The 27,695-nt window shown below is 42.1% G+C and overlaps 1 protein-coding gene across 2 annotated transcripts in view; it reads right to left on the bottom strand.

The window, feature by feature from the left end:
* Positions 1-27,695, bottom strand: part of SLC25A13 (solute carrier family 25 member 13) — a 131,391-nt gene that overhangs the window by 90,640 nt on the left and 13,056 nt on the right. For both annotated transcript variants that reach the window (XM_048838180.2, XM_048838181.2), the window contains one exon: positions 7,114-7,167. In XM_048838180.2, coding sequence (XP_048694137.1) covers positions 7,114-7,167 — 54 coding nt within the window. The remainder of the gene's footprint in view (positions 1-7,113; positions 7,168-27,695) is intronic.

Here is a 27,695-nt window from a genome sequence, read left to right as displayed (position 1 = left end):
CCCAAACAGCAGCCGAGGAAGAGACACCAAGGACTTTATCCCCTTCTTTATGTTTCTGTTAACATGCAGCACACCACCTGTGCAACAGCACTAGTTATCGCCAAACAGACAAGCCTCAGGAGATCCCAAGCAATGGGGTCCAAGTACTTTGACATTAAAAATAATATTTCAGCTACAAGATTTCCTCTCCTTTTCACCACTGTGTCCCCTACCCTTCCCCAAATACGTTCATGCCCCCGATCTAGGCAATTTTGTGTCAATATGCAACATGTATAAAAAGGTAAATATGGCCTTATTCCTCAAATCAGCTATAAAAAGTTTTAGGGGGAAAATAAGTTTAACTCAATGGTAAAGGAAAAATCTAGGCAGTATTTATGACACTATATGTTTGCTTCAAGGAAAACAGATCTATATCAGGAAAACAAACGTGCTGAACAGGAAAGAAACTTGCTAATTGCTTTTTTTTTTTTGTGGGATGATAAAACATTGCTAGAACTCCCCAAAGCACATTCCCCACACTGAAGTAATAAAATAAATTAGGTGTCTATTGCTATTTTGTGGCATACTTCAAAGACATGCATTTTGTTTTACATTGCCGTTCCTCTTACAGGGAAAGGAAACCACCAGTTCTCAGTTCACAGAGCCCCACTGGTGCCTGCTGAGTACTGTTAGGTTTACTCTAGCTATCTCCACTTTGGCATCCTTCTGAGAGTTAGCAGTATGTGGATTTTTTTCCAATTCTATACAAGTACAGTAATGTCCTCAAGGTAAGCGTTCTGCATTGGCAAAAATCATACGAAAAACAGACTAATTTACTTACATTGGCGCACATATGCTGGTTGACATTATGGGATTTATATTGCAATAGATACTTATTTTTAAAGCAAGCTCACTAGCCGAGATGCTGGGAGGAATTTCCAATTGTATAAAAACTAGCAGATCCATTAATTTCAATGTAATCTCTTGCAAGAAAACAATCTTTAAGGATCCCAGACTCAAAAACTTTTAACACAACTGTTATTGAGAAACAAATCAAATAAATCAGCCAGTCTATCTTCTATATTTCATTTTTTCTTCCAGGCTGACCCCCTGCTAGGACACTCAATAACAGAAAGCAGCACAGGGTTTCAGTGTTCCCATTTCTTGTCACTGTGATTTACTCGCATATTTGAAATCCAATCACGTATTCTGCACTACATATAGAAAATGACCTTGAAAAATGTCAACTTGCTCATTTTTGACTAAAGTCTAATCTCTTAGGGGTTATGGTAAAACAGCTACAAAAAGTAGAGTTACTCTTGGAAATTATCATAACAAAAGAAAAAACATCAGTTCTACTGGGTTTGGGAACAGAGGCATGGAAAAAACATGGTCCTTCACAATCATCTCTTTTCTCCACTTTGGCAATTATACCCACAGAGAATTTGATCTAATACAATAGTACTTAACACCTTTTCGGTTACTTACTTCCATACATTGCAGATTGTAAAGTATTAACCAGTTCAGCCACATTTTTAGAAATGGTTTACAAACATTTTACTGGGACCTTGGTTTGTTTTTTTAATTAAAAATGGCAAAATGGATTATAAGCAACTAAGGATTTAGACTGGGTTATGTGACGCATTTAATTTGATAGCTATATTTATTTCTACATTGTATGTAATATTATAGTATGTTATTTTGGCAAAGATTTTTTTTAACTCAAGTGCAATAGGGGAAAATTGCTGTTAAATTATATTCATAAATACAGATCCATCAATCTTGAGAGACAACTGGATTGGCCCCACCAATTACATTCACATGAGGCAGCTTAATTAACATTTGTGGCCATAACTTGTCCTTAATACAGTATAACTGTGTGATGCACCCACTCTCTCCCATCTCAGTGACTGGTGTAGCACTTTCTGCATTACAGTGAGCAAAATATTCAGATCATTTTTCACTCCTGAGACCACTGAACTATCTACTTTACTTTCCAGTCTAATAGAGGAAGGCGCAGGTGAGGAGTAGAAAGGTGGGAGGAGGTGAGACAATTTGCTATTGTGCTTAGCATGGTCCTCAGATTCTTGGCCTCAAGCAGCTGAAGGCAACCAACATGATGAAGTTAATCTTCAGAGGCACAGTTAGGAAGGATGCTTGTGTACATGCCCTAGAAGAATTTCACACTGTTCTGAGAAAACCCGTCTAATATTTTCCAAAAGGGAGAGTCTTCTCTCTGTGGACCACACTTCTTCTCCCCACTCTTTACTCTTGAGGGAATTCTGCACCACTGCACAATGCAGAACTTTACAGAAATTAACATTGTGCGTGCAGAATTTCCTTTCCCCCACATAAAAGGCCTGCAGTGCTGCTAGCTGCCACTAGGGGCCACTGGACTCAGCAGAACCCAACTTGCATATAGAAGACACTGCTGAGGGGAGAGGGAGGGAGCTAGAGGGTTCCTGGCAGCTGCAGTTCCCAGCATGCCCTGAGGGAAGGAGAGTGTGCTGCACAGGAAACTCCATGCAAGCCTGGAACCGAGCATCAGGCTATTTCTTCCTCTGGATCTTTGGGCTCTGCGTGGTTGGGGGGAGTGCAGGTATCTGGGCTGTGAGGAGGGACGGGGCAGCTGGGGGGAGGGATTGTGGGTGTCTGGCTCCCTGGTTGGGCTCTGGGGGTGGAGGGGCAGAGAAACAGGAACTGGGTTGTCATAGGGGTTTCTTTAACTCTCTACTCCTGGGACAATGTTTGTGTGTGTATGTATATTGTTACAGACATACCTGTTGACAGTATTTATAGTGTCATAATTTATTTCAAAATAACTGAAACTGGTGTGATTATGTAGTGTTATTTTGACAAATAAAATTTGCAGAATTTTAAAATATTGTGCGCAGAATATTTAATTTTTTGGCGCAGAATGCCCCCAGGAGTAACTCTTGCAATAAAAGTCATTGGAATCCTTCTGGCCTGGCTCCTCTATTTGTTCTTGCTCCTCAAAAGAGCACAAGAACACCTCCCATAAGGCCAGTTCTCCTGACAGATACCAGTTTTGAGACAGTCTTTTATGACTCAGTTTTCATAACTGAATGTCTAGCTTCAGGTGCATAAGTACACAGATGAGCAACTATATCCCCCCATTTTCCCCACAGTTATAATTCACAAGAGTCTACAACGAGCTCATGAAGTTGGGTAGAATTTAGTATGGTATTAGATCTTTATCTTTCAACACCTTTGCAAAAGAAGGTAAGATTCAAGAAGTCACCCCATTGTACCACCTCCCCCACTCTGACAATCTAAATTGATCTGAAGGGAAACTTTCCTACACATCCATATTCTCCCTGCTCGTTACACATTTCTACTTTTCTCCATTGGGGAGCACTAGCTATACACTGCTATATTCACTGTACCATTAAACCCTTAGGGCAGAGGTGGGCAAACTACGGCCCGCAGGACTGTCCTGCCCAGTCCCTGAGCTCCTAGCCCAGGAGACTCACTGCTGGCCCCTCCCCTGCTGTTCCCCCTCCCCCGCAGCCTCAGCTCACTGCACTGCCGGCACAATGCTCTGGGCTGCGAGCTCCTAGGGCAGTGCAGCTGCAGAGCCCGGCCTGACCTGGTGCTCTGTGCTGAGCGACTCCCTGTCCTGGTGCAGCTGTGGATGGAGCATGGGTGGCTGGGGGCAGTCAGGGGGCAAGAAGCAGGGAGGGGTCGGATAGGGGGCAGGGGCCGAGCCATGCCTGGATGTTTGGGGAGGCACAGCCTCCCCTAACAGGCCCTCCATCCAATTTCCGAAACCCGATGTGGCCTTCAGGCCAAAAAGTTTGCCTGCCCCTGCCTTAAGGCATTTACTGTAAAAAACTTATTGTGGTGATCACAGCCTAAGACTACAATCCACTAAAACACTTCAGCACAGACTTAACTTAAAGCATATGAGAAGTCAGAGTGAAATCAGTGAGACTAGTCTCATGCTTAAGTGCTTTCCTGGATCAGAAACTATAGAAAAGGTAGCAATGTATTTCACAATCTCCTTTTTCTGATCCTCTTTTTACTTTAAAAAGAAAAGGAGTACTTGTGGCACCTTAGAGACTAACAAATTTATTTGAGCATAAGCTTTCGTGAGCTACAGCTCAATTCAACGGATGCAATGTCTGATGAAGTGAGCTGTAGCTCACGAAAGCTTATGCTCAAATAAATTTGTTAGTCTCTAAGGTGCCACAAATACTCCTTTTCTTTCTGCAGATACAGACTAACATGGCTGCTACTCCGAAACCTGTTTATTATGAAGCAATCAGAGGTGTTCCATAAATTCTGTTGCAGTGCCCGAGGCCTTACTGAAGTCAAGATATGCCACATCTACCACTTTCCCCCATCCACAAGGCTTGTTACCCTGTCAAAGAAAGCTATTAGGTTGGTTTGACATGATTTGTTCTTGACAGACCATAGTGACTGTTAATCACCTTATTATCTTTTAGGTGTTTGCAAACTGCTTGATTACTGGTCTGTATCACCATATATTATAATAGGGGCTGGAAGAGTTTTGTTCATCACTAAGAGAGGGATGGTCTCAGGTAGCCATGTAAGGGGAAAAAATTTGGGCCACAACTGAAGGAGATTCCTTCTCCCTTGAAATAGGAAGCAACATCGGGGAGAATCAGAGCTTCCATGGTTTCCCAGCTATGGCAGTTTCAGACTAGATGAGTACTTGGGTGGATGGGTCATTACACAAAGTAACAGGTTTCAGAGTAACAGCCGTGTTAGTCTGTATTCGCAAAAAGAAAAGGAGTACTTGTGGCACCTTAGAGACTAACCAATTTATTTGAGCACGAGCTTTCGTGAGCTACAGCTCACTTCATCGGATGCATACTTTGGAAACTGCAGAAGACATTATATACACAGAGACCATGAAACAATACCTCCTCCCACCCCACTCTCCTGCTGGTAATAGCTTATCTAAAGTGATCATCAAGTTGGGCCATTTCCAGCACAAATCCAGGTTTTCTCACTCTCCGCCCCCCCCCACACAAACTCACTCTCCTGCTGGTAACAGCCCATCCAAAGTGACCACTCTCTTTAAAATGTGTATGATAATCAAGGTGGGCCATTTCCAGCACAAATCCAGGTTTTCTCACCCCCCCACTCCCCTCCAAAAACCACACACACAAACTCACTCTCCTGCTGGAAATGGCCCAACTTCATGATCACTTTAGATAAGCTATTACCAGCAGGACAGTGGGGTGGGAGGAGGTATTGTTTCAAAGTGCCACAAGTACTCCTTTTCTTTTTACACAAAGTAAAACTATTTCCCCATATTTATTCCCCCCCTCCCCACACTGTTCCTCAGACGTTCTTGTCAACTGCTGGAAATGGCCCACCTTGATTATCACTACAAAAGGTCGCCCCCCGCCCCCCTGCTCGTAATAGCTCAACTTAAATGATCACTCTTGTTAGTGTGTATGGTAACACCCATTGTTTCATGTTCTCTATGTATATAAATCTCCTCACTGTATTTTCCACTGAATGCATCCGATGAAGTGAGCTGTAGCTCACGAAAGCTTATGCTCAAATAAATTGGTTAGTCTCTAAGGTGCCACAAGTCCTCCTTTTCTTTTTGCGGATACAGACTAACATGACTGCTACTCCTAAACCTTTTTACTATGAAGCAATCAGAGGTGTTCCATAAATTCTGTTGCACCACAATGTAGTGATCAGTTTTCCAAGCTTTACAACAACCTTGTTATGTTCTGGTAGTCACTTTGGATCAGCTGATAGAACTTCTCATAACAGAACTATTTTGCTCTCTACTTTTAAATTAGACTTAGACAGAGCCAAATTCTAAAAGACAGGCCTCTATCTCCAGCAGTTCACACTCCGGGTCAGGTTCCAGAGGCAGTTTCTTTCACTGGCCCAGGGAAGCTTGTCCCCTGCTCTGGGCCGGGGTGGGTGGGTGGGTAAAAAAGAGCCCGCCCACCCACCCCCAGCCGGGAGAGGGGAGGTGAAAATAGCAACCATGGCTTACAGGAAAGCAGCACAGATCCCTGTGCTGCTCCTGCTCCACCAGCCATCGGTGCTCACAGCTTTGCTTATGAATCCGAGCATCTTCATTTCCTAGCTGTAAGTGGGTGTCCCGTGTGTGAGGATAGGGGTGGGGACAGGCAGCCAAGATGCACCTACCTTTAAGATTCAATACAGGCACAGTACAGTATTTGCTTTTTTTTTTTTTTTCCGTCTCTGCGGCTGCCTGATGGTTGCTTCTGGTTTCACATGGTGTCCGGTTGACCAGTCAGTCCATAACTCTGGTGTTCGTATCTTTGAGGTTCTATTGCATTTGCACACTTTTAAGCACCATCACCGATATACGTTAAAGCGATGATGCTTCAGAAGTGTAGGCACGTGAAAGCAGAAGCACAATGAAGCCTCCTTGCAAATTTGATCCTTAGTAAGTCATCTGCAAATAAAGTCCTGAGCCGGAAGTGGTGGGTATGCAGATATACCAGAACAAAATACTGTTCATTTTGAGATCAAAAACCAGGAAACATCCATTTTTAGTTAAATCTCATTGCTTAAGGGTGGAAAAAAAAAAAAGGTTTTTTCTAAGATTCCAAGTGCCATTTCTGAAATTCTGGGGGGAAGAAGATAATGCCTTATGGCCTCCACTGCTCCTGGTCCTGCAAATATATCCATGGCAGCCCAGCAGGGGAAGCAAAAATAACATGAAACTGACAAGTATTGCAATCACTACATATGCTGATCCTGCCTGCACCTCTAGGGAAGAAGATGCACAAGTGCAACACCACAGAGGGTAGAAGACCGCTTACCCAGTGGTCTAACAGCAACACGTCTTCACCAACATTTTTACCCTGTGTAGGAACAGTACTGAAACTCCCTTCCCTTTTTCTGAACACTTTCTTTCCAAGATATTAATATTTTCCTGAGCCAATACAATAATCACTCAAGAATGTATTTGACTTCTTGGTGAGCATTGTTCAATTTTGATAGTTGTATTTAAGTCTAACATGGTAATAATACGGTGAATGATTAATGGTTGAAAAAACTATCAAGAGTTGAATGCTACAATAAAGGATCAAAAGATATGAAAATTTTAGTCTGAAAGAGTAAAAATATTTACTTTATACATACCTTCAAAAATATTGTTTTCAACTCAGTTGGATCAGCTCTCTTGGTTAGAGCCACCTACAAGTAAATACATTTACATTAGTATGCATATTTTATACAAAAGATGTAAAAATGTCATTTAAAAGGAAAAATTCAAACAATAGAATTAATGATGAAAATAAATGTTTGTCTTCGGTAAATCAGCAATTGATTTAGCTGGTCATGCTTACTCACTTAACATTACACTAAGTTATTCAACATTTTTGCTTTAAATGTTTCTCCTATGCATTTTTCAATTCTTAAACCTGCAGGTTGCATATCTGCCAAAGTACCAACTCCCTCCAAAGTACTAATCTCCTGTATCTAAGCATTTATTCCATGCTCATCACATAGCTTTGCACTTACCTCATCTATCATCTCAGGATCTCAAAGTGCTTTATAAGATATATATTATCCCCACTTTACACTAATGATAGCTTGCGCCCACCCATCTCACAGGCTTTCCAATAATCCTGTCCTGCTGCCGGCATGGTAAGTGGGCGGGGGGACGGGTGGTTGGATAAGGGGCAGGAGGTCCCGGGGGGGGGGGGCAGTCAGAGGACAGGGGGCAGTTGCATGGGGCGGGGGCGGTCAGGAGAAAGGGAGCGGGGGGGTTGGATAGGTGCTAGGGTCCGGGCGGGGGGGGGGGGCAGTTAGGGACGGAGGTCCTGGGAGGGGGCGGTCGGGGACAAGGAACAGGGGGGGTTGGATGGGTCAGGGGTTCTGAGGGGGGCAGTCAGCAGGCAGAAAGTGGAATGGGGTGGGGATCAGGCTGTTTGGGGAGGCACAGCCTTCCCTATCTGGCCCTCCATACCATTTCGCAACCCTGATGTGGCCCTCAGGCCAAAAAGTTTGCCCACCCCTGAGCTATAACCTGTAAAAGCTACTCAAAGCGCAACTTGCAAAAAGAAAAGGAGTACTTGTGGCACCCTAGAGACTGACCAATTTATTTGAGCATAAGCTTTCGTGGCACCCTAGAGACTGACCAATTTATTTGAGCATAAGCTTTCGTGAGCTACAGCTCACTTCCTCGGATCCGAGGAAGTGAGCTGTAGCTCACGAAAGCTTATGCTCAAATAAATTGGTCAGTCTCTAGGGTGCCACAAGTACTCCTTTTCTTTTTGCGAATACAGACTAACACGGCTGCTACTCTGAAACAGTTAACTTAGGGTTTTCAGAAAGTTTTTGGATTAGGGCTGTTAAACTATTAAAACAATTGATCGCGAGAATAAAAAAAATAGTCGTGATTAATCACAGTTTTAACTGTACTGTTAAACAACAGAATACCATTTATTTAAATTTTTTAGGTGTTGGAGGGGGAAGAATATGTGAGAGAGACAGGGTGTGAGTGTGTGTTGTAGGGAGGGTGTCAGTTCGCTGTGTCTTTAGCAGAGCACTCACCAGCCTGAACGCTTGTGGACACATCAGCAGCTGCTGGCAGCTCCCACTTTGACCCAGAGGCAGCGGCACAGACAGACTCCCTGTCCCCCACCCCAGCTCAGCAGAGACCAGGTACACGGGCAGAGGGACTGGGACACCCCATCAGCCTCCCTCCCCCTGCTCTGCATAGCAGACAGGAGACTCCCAGTCCCAAGCCACTTGGTCAGGAGCGGCTCCAAGGCAAGGAGGGTGGGGATAGGAGGAGCAGCGGCGGCTGCAGAGGACAGCAGAGAAGCAAGGGGAGGAGGGACACCCCTGCTCAGGAGGCACCCACCTTGAGCACAGTGTCCTAGTCGGTGGCCCGGCCCAGCCCACCCACCCTTAAGGCCAGCCCTGCTCCTGAGCCAGCAGCAGACAGGCTCCCCCTGATCCCAGCTCAGTGGCAACCGAGTACAAGGATGGGGGATGGGGACACCCTGACATCAGCCCCACTCCCACTCTGCCCTGCAGTCCAAAGCAGCTTGGCTGGGGCGGCTGCATGGGGGCAGGGCACAGGAGCAGCAGTGTAGCAGGACAGCAGGAGGAGGGGCACGCTGCCCCAGAGGCACACAACAGTGCCCCTTTTGAGCACAGTACCCTGATGTGCGATTAATGCTCGTTAAAAAAATAACACGTTAATTTATTTTGAGTTAATCGCATGTGTTAACTGCAATTCATTGACAGCCCTATTTTGGATAGATCCATCCATTATGGGTTAAAGAAAAACACAAGTGGGGGATATCAAGTAAATTCTTGTCAAGTTAAAAACTGGCTATTTGGAAACGACAACAAAAGTTATTATTCTTCAGCATAAACCTAAATAGAAATATAAGCAATGTTTAACTGAACAGACCAGTTCTCCAGCTTGTCTGGTATCTTGATCCTGCCCGTGGGTTCTATTAGTGTACTGAAGAGGAATGGGTTGGGGGGGACCTATACAACAGCATAGTGACCTATGCTAGAAGCTGGTGTGGGAAACTGTACAAAGAGAAATTTCTTCATGATGCTAGATGATGAAGAAAGTTAAAACTTATCAGAAACTGGTTTTTTTGGTAAAAACTGTGTGTGTGTATTTTTTCAAAAACGTAGAGCAACTTCAGTGATTATTTTGCAGCCTCAGGCAAAAATAACTGACAAAAACAACCAGTGCTACTACTCTAACTGCAGACCCTATTTTTATTATGGAACCCAGCAGACTACACAGTTGGGACTTGCATTTGTCCTTCCACTGGCACAGAGGTCTACCCACATGGAGGCACTTGCAGAATCAATACCTACAATTTTAACTATTTAATTACTTTACCTTTAATTATACAGGAGAACCTCAGAGTTAGCCACACCTCAGGAATGGAGGCTGTCCGTAATTCTGAAATGGTCCGTAACTCTGAACAAGATGTTATGGACTTCAGGGAGGAGTTGAGGCTGCAGCCGCAGGGGTGGGGGATCAGAGCTCAGGGCAGGGAGAGGTTGGGGCTTCTGACCTACAGGCCGCCAGGGCTCCAGGCTAGGGGCTCAGGGTGTCTATCCCTTGGGAGCACCATGGCTGAGGGCTTTAGACCTGGGGAGAGCGCTGGGGCTTGGGGCTTCAGCCCCACAGCTCCATTCCCGGTTTCAGCTTGGGGGGGTACCAGAGCTCAGCGCTAAAACCAGCACTCCCCTCGTAGCTAAAGCCCTGATCCCCGGAGCATGACCCTGCCCCCACTTCCCCTGCTGAGGTCAGGAACGGTGCTGTGGGGTTGAAGCCCCGAGCCGCAGCACTCCCCCCAGTCTAACGCCTCAGTGGTCCTGAAAGTCAGAAGCCCCGAGCCCCGCCTCCGCCCAGAGCCCTGACACATCTCCCTGCCGACCCTGTGACTGCAGCCCCAACCCTCCAGTCGCTTAAGCCCCAATGCAGCACAGTATTTGGGTTTTTTTCTTTTTGGGGGCGGAGGGGGTCTATGCTGTTGCTTGATTGAAGACTTCTGGTTTTACAGGGCGTCTGCTAGACTGGTAAGTCCCTAACACTTGTGTTCATATCTTTGAGGTTCCACTGTAAACCCAATTTTGACTCCCTCTCTCACCATGCCCCAACACTTGTTTAAAACATCCTTTCTGATTACAATTTCTGTGGCCTTTTGAGTCTCATATTTTGTGACCCACTATTTTCTCCAATAAACTTGCTTTTATTTAAAGACAAACTGAATTGGATTCAGTGACTTAGTGCAGCAAATGCTGTCAGCCCTGGGAAGGAAAACAAAACTGACCTCTGACTTCAAGGAGTAGAATCTGGAAGAGTTCACAGGCTGAACACTTAGGGCCTAATCCAAAAGCTCAAAGAAGCCAGCGAGAGTTTCTCCATAGAGAATGAGTTTTGATCAGACCCACGTTCAAAAGTTAAAACAACTATGGATACCTCTGGAAAAGTCATGATGAGGAAGCTGGCATGAGCACAAATATAAGATTTGAAGCGTGCTAGAACCTAGTTAGAATAGGCTTTAACCAGATGTCTCCCATTACACTGAAAGTTGCACAACTGGATCTATTAGCAAGCCCTGTAAGTTTACTTACTGTACACTAGCTTTGTGGGGAATTAACAACATTTGGTAGCTCTTCTTCCGAAAGTCATCAGGGCTACGTGCAAAATTGTGGGGTTGAGAGTCTGAAAACATGCATAATCTAAGTGTCATCTTCTTTTATTAAGATGGTTATTTACTTGAGAGCCTATGGTCAAGACTCTGTACGCTCGACAGTAAGCTAGATCTAAATTCTGTAGAAAGGTCCCTTGATTTCTGCAGCACTCCTGTGTTGAATTCTGCAGCACTATAAGCAAATTAAAAAACCTATTGACTATAAAATAAATAATATAATCAGTACAACATTGCATGCACCATTAATTTTGTCATTAAGTTTTACACTGCCCCCACATTGTCAATTTGTGGCAAAAATATACCTGTAGAAATTGTTGGGTAAAATGGGGGAGGAGATAAGAAATGGTAGTTTTGATAGTTACATAGCGGTGACCCATACAGGTTCAATTCCAATGCCATTAACAACTTTGAGAAACCTAGCACAAATGGCTCTCCAACTCCAGCAGCCATTTTCAGTATTGTATTGATACTGAAGGAGGCAGCTGGAGTTCATAAGCCATCTACAGTATTCAACGGGGCTGATTCCAGTGGAGGTGAACCAGTGTTAGCAACAGTGGGAATATTTACAGTTGTTTATTCCCTAATCCAGACAAGGCTCAAGAGATAAACACATAGGCCTCGCCCACACCAATAAAGTGACCTGTTGCCGATGATGGCTGTCTTTTGTGAAAAGGGTCTTCAGTACACTTTCTGAAATCATGCTGAAAATTGTTGCATTCCAGGTATGCCAGCTGACATGTTGGCTGACTCTGGAGATTGAACCAGACACCTACAGACCTAAAACATGAGCTGCTATAGCCTGAACTAAAGAGATAATACTCCCAACATGGCAGCTGTAACAACTCTCATCCTCTGTTGATGACCACAAAGGGGGACCTGTAACACACATTCACCAGTAGGTTACACCAGTAGTTAAACAGTTTTTTAAACCAGTTGAGGGTAGACTAGGGGAGTCTGTTGCCTAAACCACTGTCAGCCAACAGGTAGTTGGCCTAGTGTAGACTGACCCACAGACACTACTATGCTGCTTCCACTCTGGTACAATTCAATGTTGTATTGACTGACATTCACAGAAATTCCTTATTAAAAATCTTTTGTTACTCACAAATAGTATCTATTCTATCTTGTCCCCCCTGGGGGAAAAAAAACCAAAACACTGCACTGATAGGCAAAGCATCCATCTCATCATGTGAAGAGACATCTGAAAATGTTGGTTGTTGCCCTATACACAGAGTAGCTTTATAAAAGCCGGCCACTTTTTTTAAGACACATTTAGTGGATAAAGCTTTCCAACATTTATTTTTAAAAACTTGAAGAGAAACTGAACACAGGCTCTGAGTAACAAGCAAAGTTACAGAATATTCATGGAAGTGGGTGACATACTAGATGAGAGTCTATGGATAAAAAATGTTAAGCCAGTGGGCCACTGCCTCCTAAGTACCTTAGGCATTTTTGAAAATTTTATCCAATTATCAATTTTTTTTAATATTTGTGTATTATATTAAATTGTTTTAGTTAACTGTACAACAGACTATTGAAGCACTACCTGGCCCCGGCACACCAGGGGTTAAACACCAAATTCCTATTTCTCTGAACTAGCGAAGGTGTTCAGGATAAGGGTTATAGAAAGGACCGTTGGAGAAACAGGAGCAGGACATGTGGGGAAACAGAGGTACTCTCCAATCAGGCTCAGAGGACTGAGTAGATTCCCAGGTTGGGAAAAAGTGTGTTTTTTTTACTCATTTTGCTTACGTTTCCTTGTCTTGGTTTGTATTTATAGCAGATCCTCTTCTGCTAACTCCTTGTAGCTGTGATTTGCTTCTGTTGATATTCAGTCATCCCACCAGTTTATTTTAACATATACTTTTAATAAGTCACTTCAGCAGTGACACTATGCCAAGTCCTGGACCAACACACAAAATGAATACAGTCCTTGCCTTGAGAAGCTTATGATTTAAGAGATACATAGACACACACTACATTAAAAATCAAAAAGGAGAGAATACATTGGACTTTGGATGGTTTTAAAATAATTAACTACTAATTTATTTATTGTACTTAATATTCAAGGAGCAAGTCTTTAGGAGGTATTTGAAAAGGAGTGGTGGATTAGTGGATAGGGAGTGAATCTCACAAATAGGACAGAAAGAACAGAGGAAACAAATAGGAAAAAGAACAGAGATGAAAGAGAGAGACAGAGTGCAGCAGGAAACATAAGAAGAAATGTCCAAGCATGCAGAGCCTTGATGGTAAGTATAAGAAGTTTGAACTTGATGTGGTGAGGAAGTGGAGCCATCGAAGGGATTCCAGAGTAATGGTGATATGGTCAGTAATGGGTGAAGAAGAAGAAAGTTTTAGTGGGCATATTTTGGAAGGGCTGGAGGGTAACATGACTTTTAGGTAGGAAGAGATGTAATTACCCAGAAAGGAGATGATCAGGGTATCAACAAATGTTTTAGTCTCTCCCAGACAAGATGGGATGAACTTTCAATAGATTGTGGGAGGAGAAACAGCAAGATTTGGAGGTAAAAGGAGGGGTCAAATATGATCCCTCCATCCCACTTTCCATAATTGCTCTTTTTATCCTCCCAGAGTCCAGTTCTGGAGTCCGCGCTTCACTTTTTCAACTTTCAAAAGAAGTGTGATCAGAGAAAAGCTACAGAAATTATCTGAGGACTAGAAAACCTGACTTACAATGAAAGACTTAAGGAGCTCCATCTACTTAGCTCAAAGAGAAGGTTAGGAGGCAGTTTGATCATGATCTATAAGTACCTACAGAGGGAGAAGATTTCCAATACTAGAGGCCTCTTTAATCTAGCTGACAAAGATCTAGCATAACGAGATCCAATGGCCAGAATTTGAAGTTAGAACCACTCAGAATGGAAATAAGATACATATTTTTAACACTTAGAATAATTAACCATTAGAACAGATTCCAAGGGGATGTACTGGACTCTCCATCACTTAAAGGCTTTAAATCAAGACTGCAGGTCTTTCTAAAATATATTCCCTATTCCACCACAAATTATTGCTCCTGATGCAAGAATCACTTGGTGAAAGCCTGTGGCCTGTGTTATGCAGGAGGTCAGCCTTAAAAAGACATTAAAATATCTTATGAATTTATTATATATAGATAGATATACACATACACACACACACCCCCTAGAGCAGAGGAACACAGCCTTTCTGCTAAACTAAGCCCCAGAGGTTAGAGACTGGAATGTTTGAAACCTTTTTAGAATGTGGTTTTAGGGAGAGTTTGCATTCACACAATTCTTTTATACTGATTAAAGATTACCCTAAAACTATGTCCTAAGCAGCACTGGAATCAAGGATATAAAACAGCTGTGGTGCAACCAACTTGCTTATGTAGATGAGAATTTCACTTTTCCTATGTATCTGCAACTATGTTAGCTAAACCATATTAGAGACTGAATAGAGAATAGAGACTGAATAGAGACTGGGTCATTACACACATTGAATCTATTTCCCCAGGGTAAGCATCCTCACACCTTCTTGTCAACTGTCTAAAGGAGCCATCTTGATTATCACTACAAAAGTTTTTTTCTCCTGCTGATAATAGCTCATCTTAACTAATTAGCCTCTTACAGTTTGTATGGCAACTCCCACCTTTTCATGATTCTCTGTATTTTTTTATATATATCGAGAGAGAGAGATCTTCTTACTGTATGTTCTATTCTGTGCATCCGATGAAGTGGGCTTGATGCTCAAATAAATTTGTTAGTCTCTAAGGCGCCACAAGTACTCCGGTTCCTTTTGCAGATACAGACTAACACGGCTGCTACTCTGAAACCAGATTAGACTGTCCTCCTTACTAGCAGCTCTCCTTGAAAAAGCCAGTTTCATTATGCATTGCATTATGAGTTATGTATCAAGGTTCTCCCAGTGCATTCTGCCCCCCAAGGTTAGTTGCAGTTAGCCCCAGAATGCAAATGATTGCAAGTATCCACATCTGAGACAGCATTTGTAGTGTTTCTACACAGTCAGAGTCTAAATTAAGGACCTTTTATTACGGCAAAAGATGGAAACCAACCAACCAACCTAAGCAATAATTCTTGCATTCCTATAGGTTGCAAGCACCTAAACCAGACTCTAGAAAATTCTGTCAAGTTTAAAAAAGAAATGTTAATAAGATCAATCAACTAATACGTCCCAAAAAGCAGAGGAAACATGCACACAGTGATGAAACTAGAAAGTGTACTGAGCTCACCCTAACTTTGGTGACTAACGGGGACCAATCAAATCTAAGGTAAACTACTTTCTCCCATCATCAAGTTGTCTACTGATTAGTAGTTGTGACATCTCCCAATCTACAGGTACCAAGCACCAAGGTAAGAAGAAGTCTTCACTTCCTCCAGGTTCTTCTTAGATCTACATGAATAGGCAGTGACAGGTTACTTTGGTTCTATTTTTAGAGCCCTGCAAATCTATGGATATCCATTTTATATCTGCAGACCATGTTGGTGGACCACAAATCAGATGTGGATATAAATTTTGTATCAGTGCAAGACTCTACCTATTTTCAACATCCCAAAGTATACGGAGCAGGCTTGTTCAAAAGATTTGTTCTTGCTCAACAGGTTCAATATTCACAAGAAATGCCTGATAGGCCATAGTTTAGTTCAGGGGTCTCAAACTCAAATGACCACGACGGCCACATGAGGATTAGTACTTTAGCCCGAGGGCCGCAACACTGACCACCACCCCCGCTGCCCCGCCCCCCTCCACCCCTTCCATGAGGCCCCACCCCTGCCCCACCCCTTCCCCGTTCTCCAGTAGAACATAGTATTACATGATGGGCATATCACAGCCAAACATGCTCTGTCGAAAGCACCTCTGCAGACAGGAAAGCATCACTCATTCAAATCCTCCCATTATAACAGAGAACATTGTTAATGGCAGAACACCTAATAGCAGGATTTTATCACATAGCACACTTCCAATTCTCTCTCAACTGGTGACTTCCTCACAAAGCAACAGAAAGTCTTTTGCCTACGAGGGGTGCAGCTTTCTATTGGTAGCCTGTTGCTGTGTGGTCAAACTTCAGCTATAGGCTCAACTGCTATCCTGGTTTGGAATTTGGAAACCAAACCATTATAAAATCATCATCATCAGTAGTCCAGGTCAATGGCACTACAGTACATACTCCCACTAGTGAGCAGAACAGACTCTACTCCAAATGTAAAATAATGACAATTGTCCTCTATTTCGTGATGCAGGGTGAGCTCAGAAATTTTCAGCAGTTTTACTAATTTGACAAAGAACTGTGGTACCTGAACACAGACTCTAAGAATACCACGCAACATGGGAACCACTCAAAACACTTGCACAGCAACAATGCAACACTATGTGACAGCCATTCAGAAATGCTGCCATATGTATCTGCCTACATTGTAGTGAAACTTGTAACCAAAATGGCTGTAATGCAGGTTGGCTGGAAACAATGCTGAAGAATCAAAGACTGTTCAAAGTATATAAAGTGTTTCTATGACATAACTTAACACTTTTCCAAACTCCACTATACAGGGGAGCTAAGTTGCAATACTGGGACTCAATAGCCTAGCAACAAGATCTTTAGGCATCTCCTCATATAGGAGCAGCCCTGTGGAATAAGGATCCTGGAGTAGGTAGAAATATAGGACAAGAGGTAAATATGTTTACAAGGGATTACAATTAAAAATGAGCCAATCTAAATTTACCCACAAATCACTCTGAGCATAACATTAAGATTCAAGCACTCAAAATACCATAATGATAAGCATGCAATACCTACACAGAAGATAGAAAGGTCATCTACATCAAACTGTTGTGAGAATAACTGTCATAATTCTTTATATGTGACATCATAATCATGAATAAGCAGGAGAAGTAAATAGACTAGAGAGAAAATTCCTATACATTAATGTCTCAACTAATAATTGTGTGACAGGAATTACGTAGGAATAACTGACAGGTGATGTATTTTGTTTCAGTGTTATGTTTTCTTTTTTGATTGAGCACAAAAGTTCACTTTTAACGATCCTATTTATAATCAAATCTGTCTATTCAAATCTATTCAAAATGCTACACACCTCAGTAGCTCAGAATTGGGGAGGGTGTGTGAGTGGGCATGAATCCATATGTATGCACGAATCCATTTCTATGATCTTAGAAAGAACAAAAGACAACTGCATAATGGAAGCAGACAACATCACACACAAGTAACAATGTTATTGTGCATTATAAATGGTAGGAATAAAAGAAAATCCTTAATCTTGGAGTCAGAAACCTTTCCTTAATGCTGACAGAAGAACAGTGGTATCCCAATAGAGGGCCTAGAAACATATAAAAAAGAAGTAGAGACTTGAATATGGATTTTTTTATAAGTATTTCAGCATCATCACTTTAAATTCTTGAAGACTACATTTCCAGTGGGCAGAGGTTCAATTACATATGCAGTTAGAAAAGGTGGTTACAGGTCTAAAGCAGTGGTTTTCTAACTGTGGGTTGCAATCCAGTACTGGGTCACGGCATGTAAGGCATTGGGTTGCAATGGCTCTGGTCAGCACCATCGACCGGGCCATTAAAAGTCCAGTCGGTGGTGCTGCCCGGCTAAGGCAGGCTAGTCCCTACATGTTCTGACACCATGTTGAGCCCCGGAAGTGGCTGCTGGATCATATTAAAGAAGTTCTGTATTAAAATCACAAATGATTTTGATTCCCAATAGTTTAAATTCCAGGGTATTACTAATTAAGAGATCTCTTGGTTTTTGGTACTGTTTCTCTCCCACTATGTGTGAAACTTGCAAGCTGCTAATTGCGTTAGTACATCCTAAGACAGAGTCTGTTCTCAAAGCAATTCACACAGAGAGAGACTCAAAGCAATATTCTGTAACAACAGAAACAGCACCCAGAGACTCCCCACCCTTTTGTTAAGGATTGTGATTAAAATAGAGATAGAGGATGTATGTGGATGGATGCTTGGTGTGGATAACAACAATGATCAGGGAGGTGCCAGCCTAAGAATCCAGCGTCCATCGGCTGAAGAAGGCATCAAGTGGAAATAATCAGAGGGCCCCCGGAGGGCAGACTGGAATCCACCCAACAGCCTCAAGAATGGGAGAACCAAAGAACAAGATAACATCTAGCAGCACGGAGCCGTCAAGAATGTGCCATCTGCTGACTGATTCAGCAACGGCATGATGAAGCAATCCCATAGACTGGCATAGGAAGAAATTCCTATAAAAAAGGACTCTAGAAAGTGAGAACTTTGGGGGGTCTGATTCTGAAAACCAACTTCCAGGAGCATCAGATGAGCATCCTGCTCCCTCTTCATGTCCAGGCCACCTGGCCAGTGGTTTGTGTGTGTGTGTTTATATGAATGAATGTGTGAATAAATATGAGATTGAATGGAATGTTATAGCTATAACTAAGTGCTTACTATGATTCTTTCTGCATTCACAATAAATGTGGTATTTTGCCTTCTCCTCTTTAATAAGATCTTGCTGGTTTTTATTTTATTGGTATAACATGGCCAGCAGTAGGTCTGGCTCCTAGGCGGGGGGCCACAGGGCCCCATGCACTGCCCCCTGCCCCAAGCACTGGCTCCGCACTCCCATTGGCCTGTTGCTAATGGGGGGGGGGGGGGGAGATTGCCTGTGCGCCTCCGCCTAGGAGCCAGACCTGCTGCTGGCCGCTTCCAGGACAGCGGGAAGCCTGCCTTAGCACCCCGCTGTGCCGCTGACTGGGAGCTGCCCGAGGTAAGCCTGTGCCCCAATCCCCCGCCCTGAGCCCCACCCCAAACCCAGAGCCCCTTCCTGAACCCCAACCCCCTCATCCCCGGTCCCACCCCTGCACCCCAACCCTCTGCCCCAGCCCTGAGCCCCTACCACACCCCAAGCCCCTCATTACCAGCTCCGTTGGGTCACGGGTATCAACAATTTTCTTCAACTGTGTCGTCAGAAAAAAAGTTTGAAAGAACACATTTGCACCTGCAGTCACAGTAACTCCATGCTGAAAGGTAGCTGTGCAAGCGTGCTCTTGCGCATGCAGATTGTGGGTCTCATGGGACTGAATTTGAGCCCAAGTGTAAATTTCAGCTGCAAGTTTAAACTGTTTCCCCACCACGCATGAAACAAGACAACTACAACATAAGGGGGTGGGGCAAGGTGGTGTGTTAAATTTTCTTTTTAATTATTCAGACCTCAGGTACTAACATTAGGTGTATTCTTAATGCTTAAATAATATCAGATTGGTGTGTGTGTGACTAATATGTGTACGTGACCTTCACATCAGGATGGGCGGGCAGGAGAGAAAGTCTGGGAGAGTGCTTGGAAATAGCTTGCAGTCTCAAGCAGAAAAATAAAATAAACTGGCAGGGACTTCAGAGACTGCATCAAGGGGAGTTAGTGATGTAAAGGACATGGTCCTATCCTGGTCAGGTACAGGTTATAGAGCTCTTCTGAGCATAATTAAGCTGGCACACCTGTGAGGTATGTTGCACCTGGAGAGGTACTCCTTAAAAGGAAGGATCCAAGCTTAGTGCAGGGTGGCAGAGCTAAAGAACAGAGCTTCCTAGTGCCACAGAGCAGGGGCTGCTTACCCAGGTAGCTGCTGAAGAGTCTCTGCCACCTGGACCCTCACTAGAGCCCAGGGTGCTCAGCCTGGACCTCTCAGACACTCAGGAGGTTAAGAACCCAGCTCCTCCAGAGCCTATTTATCTGTTGCCTTGTGAGGAACAGTGGGGTGAGCCTGTACTGTACTGTGGGTTGCAGGAGTATTTTGTTTGCCTTTTTTTTTCCTGGGACTGCAGTCAGGCCTTGAAGGGGGGGAGCTGCCTCTCTAAGACTTATAACCAGGAGACTACATTCCGCACTCCAAACCAATGCTACAGCAACACCTACAGCCAAAGAGGGATGGTGGGGATGAGGGAGGTGCCCAGACTCACCCCTCGGGGTACAACCTGAATAAGTGGCAACAATCTCTGAGCTAACAGGATGCAAGACCAGTGAGAATCAAAGCAATGGAAGAGTAAATTATAACTTTCCAGACTCCGCAGAAAATCTAAAAGACTTGTCAACAGTAGTTAAGGAATTTCCACTCAGGAAAGCTTTGGAAAATAATTTTTTTTAAAAAAATCCACTTAGAAACAATTCTGTTTATAGCTCTTTTTCTCCTCTGCAGGTTGAGATTTTTTTTTCTTTTTTTTTTTTTTTTGGTATATTTGCATAAAACCACCGCTTTGTTAAAACAATAATTTACTTTTAATGCTCGGTTCTCAATATTTTTATGACATCACCTAGTTCCTATGGAAACTGTGGTAAACTGAGCATTTTGTTTTAAATTGGGGAATAAAGAAACAGGAGAAGAAAAATCCTTCAGAACTTGTTTTCATACCAATATCTTTAGTAGTTAATGAGGAAAGCAGAATTAAACCATTTTTATTTACTGAGAACAGTTATTTCCATTTTTATTTGCTGTGGAGGCACCACAGCTCAATACAAAACCTCAGGTATTGGTTTAACGGACAATGAATGGTTTGAGATCCTAGAGAAATTCTAGTGCAACTGGGTTTGGGTTTGTTTGTTTTTCTTTTAAATCTCATGAAACAAAAGTTCTTCTATTTTCTTCCTTGGACACTTTGACATCATGATTGTGATGTCAAGGAAGTTCTGTTCTGTGCATCTACCATCCCATACTAGCATACTGATGCTAGCCAACCAAACTACTCCCTTTTTGATACCCATTTTTAAAAATGCAATAAAATTCCAGTAAAAGCTTCCTTGTAATAATTTAATCCAGCTCTTTGATGTACTTAATATATGAGATGATCAGACAAGCACCTGTGGCTCAAGATTTCCACAGACCACAGAGTTTCAACGAGAAAACTATTTATCTTTTTTCCTGCATCTAACTTTCATTGATGACAGCCTCATATGGAGTACTTTGCACTCCAGACTTGTGGAAGTGTAAGGAAACTGAGGATCTACACGCATGCTTTATAAAATAGAAAGATTAGAGGGCAAAACAGCACACTTTTCAGCATTTTTTGGTGTGTTTCCTCATTCTCATTTTCAGTAGATTATCAGTTTTTTTCCACACAAGAAAAAAAAATAGCAAATTTAATATTTCTTTTCCTAACCTGTACACCTCACATTGAATAGGAAAATATTAAACCCACACTTTATTAGATTTAGTCAGATAAATGCTTTCATGCTTGGTTGAATTACCTTTTCCTCCACATTTAATTATATATGATTGTCCAAAGCATGAGTACCCAGCTAATAAACCCCCATAGAGGAATGCAAACAGAGCTCAGGAGGTCATGATCACCCATATTTTCTGTATGGCTAGAGAGAAAGTGCATCCCAAAACATCATCTGTTGGAATACAAGGTCACAATATGGAAAAGGTTGAGTATCACTGCTCTATAGCATCCACTTTGTTGATAAACAATCCACATACACATCTTGGTCACGGTAAGTAGCAAAAATGGACTTAAAAGACTTAATGTTCCCATATTTTTCTTATTTTTGAGATAACACTTAAGCAGCATCAACATGGGACCAATTCATTATCTCCATAAAGCAGCTTCCATCTAGAATAACAACACACAATGGAAGGCTGAATTATAAAAATGAATTGACAGAAAGGAGGAAGGCTGACTTGAGGTTGATGATCAAAAAAAAAAAAAACTATTTTAATGGAAACGTGAAATTATTCAAAATTGTGTTCACCTAGATATGTAAAGATTTAACTAAGCTGATTCTAGTCCCCAGCCCATCACACAGTCTGAATCAACCAAAGTGTTCTTACATGTGAGAATCTTTTTCTAATGGCTTTTCATACAGTGCCACATATGAAAGTTCCTACTGCATGAGATGTGTTAAAATAAGATATAAACTTAATACCTGCTAACTACAGAATTAAAGCCTAAAATAATTAAACAGCATCGCCCAAAGGTCTCAGCAATGACGTAACCGGAAAGTGCACAAATGGGTCACGTCTTAGACAGAATAAAAACAGTGACAATAATAATAAATGGCCTGCAGCTGTGTTTAGAAGTATGCCTTTGGGCTATGCTATATACTGCCATATATTTGTGCACAGAACTCCAAACTGAGGTAACACATGGATTTTAGACCCTTGGGGTCATAATCATTTTGATGGGCAGGCTAGTTTAAAAGGCTTATGATGAAGTATGTGTCATACATTTTTTTTTAATAAACAAACCATTCCAAAAATATACCCACTGCACCAAAACTATTACACTTTGATTAAATATTCATTAAGGGCTCAAACTAGCGGTCGCCTTTTCCTTCTTCTATACATTGACTTTTTACTTTGATGGTTTAATGCTGTAGTAGCAGCTGGCAACCTCACACCACAACTTCCCCCAGGAGAAGAGTATTTACTAGCCCACCCACTAAGCATTCCTCTATTGGCTACCAAGGAAAATGCATGCCTTGCAGAGAAAACCAGCTCTGCTGATTGAATTGGCTGGAAAGTTGAAGCAGCACCAGCAGCTAAGAAAGGTCACACAGGCTCCTCCTCCTATATACTGGATGATGACCACTTAGCACAGGATCATCCTTAATACAGTGTCTGCCCCGAGCCAAATGTTCAAAGCTCCTTCAGATGAGTAAACATCACGACAAAAAAAAGTAGAGAAAGCCTCACAAACTTGAATTGCAAACACTGAGAAGCTGACAAATGTTGGAGAATCTAGGAAAAATTCAGTGGAAGTCTCATCTGAGAAAACAAGGATAGGCACTGTCAGAAACACACTATGATCTTTATCTGCTGTTGTATATTGGCTCCAAACAAACCTTTATATGTCACTTTTACCCACTCTATCAGATATTACCAGCCATCACTGGAAAGAGTAAATAAAGTCATATGAATATAGAAGTTTGAGAAATTGGTCATAAAGTTGTGGCAAACATGAAGAAAGTAGGAAGAATTTGGGGGAACAGAAGAGCTACACTGTTAGCATCGGCAAATATCTGCATCAACTGCAGTGGGAGGAAGAAAGGCATTTTCAGATTGGATATGACCCAAGTGTTTGACAGTGGGGCCATGTCAGCAATTCTCTCCCCTAATTTCAGGGCTGTAAGTCAGATCCTCAGCTCTCAGCCCAGATGAACTCAGGTGACTTAGCTATAATAAAGCACTTGTGCATCTATCTATCATGTAAAGTCCACAAAATGCATTTATCAGATATATACCTAACACATCCTAATGGTAGTTTACAGAGTTAGAATGTGTTCAACCAAGAGAAACCATTTTAGGGCCAAACTCAGAGGTGATGTAAATAGTGGTATATATAACCCCTACATAAGATAGTGTAAATATTTAATAATAAAAAGGTGTGTGGCCCTTACTTTCCCTCTGCCTGACCTTCTTAAACCCTCCTATTGCTTGCCCTCCAGCTACAAGCCCAATTTTCCATCCTTTCAGACTGTATGGTACACCAACTTAAATTTACCTATGCTGGCTAACGGATATACAACCTGCACCATAACAGAGATCATCTCTGAAATAAATATGAATCCAACCTGTCTATTCCTGAAAGCACACAAGAACCCAGATAGAATAAATGCTTCACATATGAGCGTACTCTTTTACTAAAGTGTCCTATTGTGACAAAATTAAACAGTAAATGTGAAAAATCCAAAGTAATATTCAAACACGAGTTTCAAATTCTAATTCAGACTTTGATTCTACTTCATTGGCAAGTACAACCCCACAACTACTTTAAGTTTTTACTTTCTCATTCAACTCAAAAGTTAGAATAATTAATTCCCAAAAACAATCATTAGATAGTGATAAACTGACAACTAAAATAAAGTCATTTTCTATTTATAAAAAAAAGTGTCTAAAAACTGTGGTCACCTAGACATTTAACAGTATTTTCCATGTGGGATGAGGGCTGCTGTTTTTGATTTCTCATTAATTGTCTTGATTATCAAGCACATGACTTATCTATAATAAAGCATCAATAATTTTTGCTTTCTGGTCAGAACAATAGGCCCCAATAATTATGAAAATAGCCTCTAAATGCCTATGTGCCTTGCTAACCACAGGTGCTACCAAATTAACTAATGAGAATTTTCTTAAACTAGATTTTAACTAATAGCTTTGGAATGTATTATTTTCCGTTTTCTTAATATTTGTGCCCTGAACAGAAGCAGTATAGGCAAGTTCTGAATGTACAATTCATATGTTAACCTCAATAAAACCAATCAAGAGTTCATAAGTAAAAAAAAAAAAAAAATTGTACTTTTATAGATCGGCCCAACAACTCACCTCAAAGCTGACATATGACCTTATATGTCAGTTTAATTCTGTTCTGCTTCGAAATAACAATAACCTGGTCACAAAGAATTAAAGATCCTTCAAGGCTTACCTTCCTAGCCACATCCCCACCTTACCATTTGTCACCAGTACTTCATATCCTGTCTAAAACGTAGACTGCAAGCTATTTAGGCCAGGAGCAACATATTTGTTTATTGTCTGTAAAGCATCTAGGACACGTTAGCAAAAAAGTATAGTCTACATTTATGAATAAAAGAGGTCCCTGCCTAGGATTCTGATACAGCCAGCGTGCAGTAACGCAGTCAGTATCTCTTTCATGCCGCTGCCTTGTTCTGCAGAATATAAGCTTTCCCATTTTTAAAAGCAGTACATCTCGTCATTATAGTGGCTGACATAGCCTCGAAACCATTACAAGTTTCTGTGATCTCAATATGGGCTAAGTCAAATGCCCATGATAATACTTTTAACTATCAACAATATTAACTCACTTCTCATCAAAGCATCCAACAGAGGAGAGAGAGACCCATATTACAAGGATCTGCAAAATCTTCTGAGTGTGACAGGTCATTGTGACACCACCTGTGAGCGAATCTGGGAGAAAATGGCAACTTTTTCCCCACCAGTCAAGGAGCCAAACACGAGGGGACCAGCAGTGCCCAGATACATGAACTTCCTTCAAGGCTGCACCAAGCTCAAAGAGCTCAGCAGGACTTATGAGCCGAGAGTGCATGTACAGTGATATTTTGAACATCTGCACAATTTACTGAGAGTAGTATCTTATGTGGATGGAGCTTATTTTGTGGGAAGAACTCCGCTCCCTTCAAATCTGAACTCTATCCTTGTTCTTTACACCTTTTAAAGTGTAGAAAAGTGACTAAAAATTGCATTGTGGGGAGATGCCAATGACTTCCCTGGCAAATATACTGAGTTTACAAATACAGATGTTATTCTAACTGCACACTACGCTCTTTTCTCTTTGCACATCACCAATAATAAAAGAGCTAAATCCAAATTAGACTGTCAGTGACATGTGAGCAAGCCCATTGCCATCAACGGGGAGCTGATTAGAAATCAGTAAGCTCTGTTGATGATGCTCAGGAAGGAATAGAATCTCTCTCAGCTGCACTGGCATGGTCAACAAGGAAAAAAATAAAAGGAATAAAAAGCTTATTTTTGTACCAAAAGTCATCAGATAAACACTCAAACTGCACAGGCAGCAGATGTATTGAGAAAGAATGTGTTATTGTTCCGAGCAGAACCAGACTTCACTGTAAGCAAGGCAATCATACGCTGCGGCAGCGCAGCTTGTTACAGTGAAAATTCAGATGTCTGCGTAAATCTTTGCATACAACACCTTAGTTTCAAAACCCAGACTGCATTTAAACAGCAATCACACTGCATTTAAAATGCAATTGACACAGGTTACAAAAGTAGAAACAATGAATGAATTACCAGCCTAAAGTAGGTTTCAGAGTAGCAGCCGTGTTAGTCTGTATCCGCAAAAAGAAAAGGAGGACTTGTGGCACCTTAGAGACTAACCAATTTATTTGAGCATAAGCTTTCGTGAGTTACAGCTCACTTCATTGGATGCATTCAGTGGAAAATACACTGGGGAGATTTATATACATAGAGAACATGAAATAATGGGTGTTACCATACACACTGTAACAAGAGTGATCACTTAAGGTGAGCTATTACCATCAGGAGAGCGGGGGTGGGGGGGGAGGGAACCTTTTGTAGTGATAATCAAGGTGGGCCATTTCCAGCAGTTGACAAGAACTTCTGAGGAACAGTGTGGGGAGGGGGGGAATAAATATGGGGAAATAGTTTTACTTTGTGTAATGACCCATCCACCCAAGTACTCATCTAGCCTGAAACTGCCATAGCTGGGAAACCATGGAAGCTCTGATCCTCCCCGATGTTGCTTCCTATTTCAAGGGAGAAGGAATCTCCTTCAGTTGTGGCCCAAATTTTTTCCCCTTACATGGCTACCTGAGACCATCCCTCTCTTAGCGGTGAACAAAACTCTTCCAGCCCCTAATATTATATATGGTGATACAGACCAGTAATCAAGCAGTCTGCAAACACCTAAAAGATAATAAGGTGATTAACAGTCACTATGGTCTGTCAAGAACAAATCATGTCAAACCAACCTAATAGCTTTCTTTGACAGGGTAACAAGCCTTGTGGATGGGGGGAAGTGGTAGATGTGGCATATCTTGACTTCAGTAAGGCCTTGGACACAGTCTCGCATGACCTTCTCATAAAACAAACTAGGGAAATACAACCTACATGGAGCTATATGGTGGGTACAAAACTAGTTGGAAAACCGTTCTCAGAAAGTAGTCATCAGTGGCTGACAGTCAAGCTGGCAGGGCATATTGAGTGGGGTCCTGCAGGGATCAGTTCTGGGTCTGGTCCTGTTCTATTTCTTCATCAATGATTTATATAATGGCATAGAGGGTACACTTATAAAGTTTGAGGACGATACCAAGTAAGGAGGGGTTGCAAGCGCTTTGGTAGATGGGATTAAAATTCAAAATGATCTAGACCAACTGGAGAAATGATCTGAAATAAACAGGATGAAATTCAATTAGGACAAATGCAAAGTACTCCACTTAGGAAGGAACTATCAGTTGCACACATTAAAAATGGGAAAATGACTGCCTACGAAGGAGTACTGCAGAAAGGGATCTGGGGGTCATAGTGGATCGCAAGCTAAGAATGCGTCAGTGAAACACTATTGCAAGAAAAGCAAACATCATTCTGGGATATATTAGCAGGAGTGTTGTAAACAAGACACAAGAAGTAATTCTTCCGCTCTACTCTATGCTGATTAGGCCTCAACTGGAGTACTGTATCCAGTTCTGGGAGCCACATTTCAGGAAGATGTGGACAAATTGGAGAAAGTCCAGAGAAGAGCAACAAAAATGATGAAAGGTCTAGAAAACGTGACTTATGAGGGAAGATTGAAAAAAACTGGGTTTGTTTAGTCTGGAGAAGAGAAGCCTGAGAGGGGACATAACAGTTTTCAAGTACATCAAAAGCTGTTACAAGAAGAAAGGAGAAAAATTATTCTCCTTAACCTCTGAGGATAGGACAAGAAGCAATGGGCTTAAAATTGCAGCAAGGATGGTTTAGGTTGGACATTAGGAAAAACTTCCTAACTGTCAGGGTGGTTAAGCACTGGAATAAATTGCCCAGG

This window comes from Caretta caretta, chromosome 2 (assembly GCF_965140235.1).
Source record: "Caretta caretta isolate rCarCar2 chromosome 2, rCarCar1.hap1, whole genome shotgun sequence".
NCBI lineage: Eukaryota > Metazoa > Chordata > Testudines > Cheloniidae > Caretta > Caretta caretta.
Note: the sequence above shows the minus strand (reverse complement) of the source record. Positions and strands in the feature narration are given on the sequence as shown.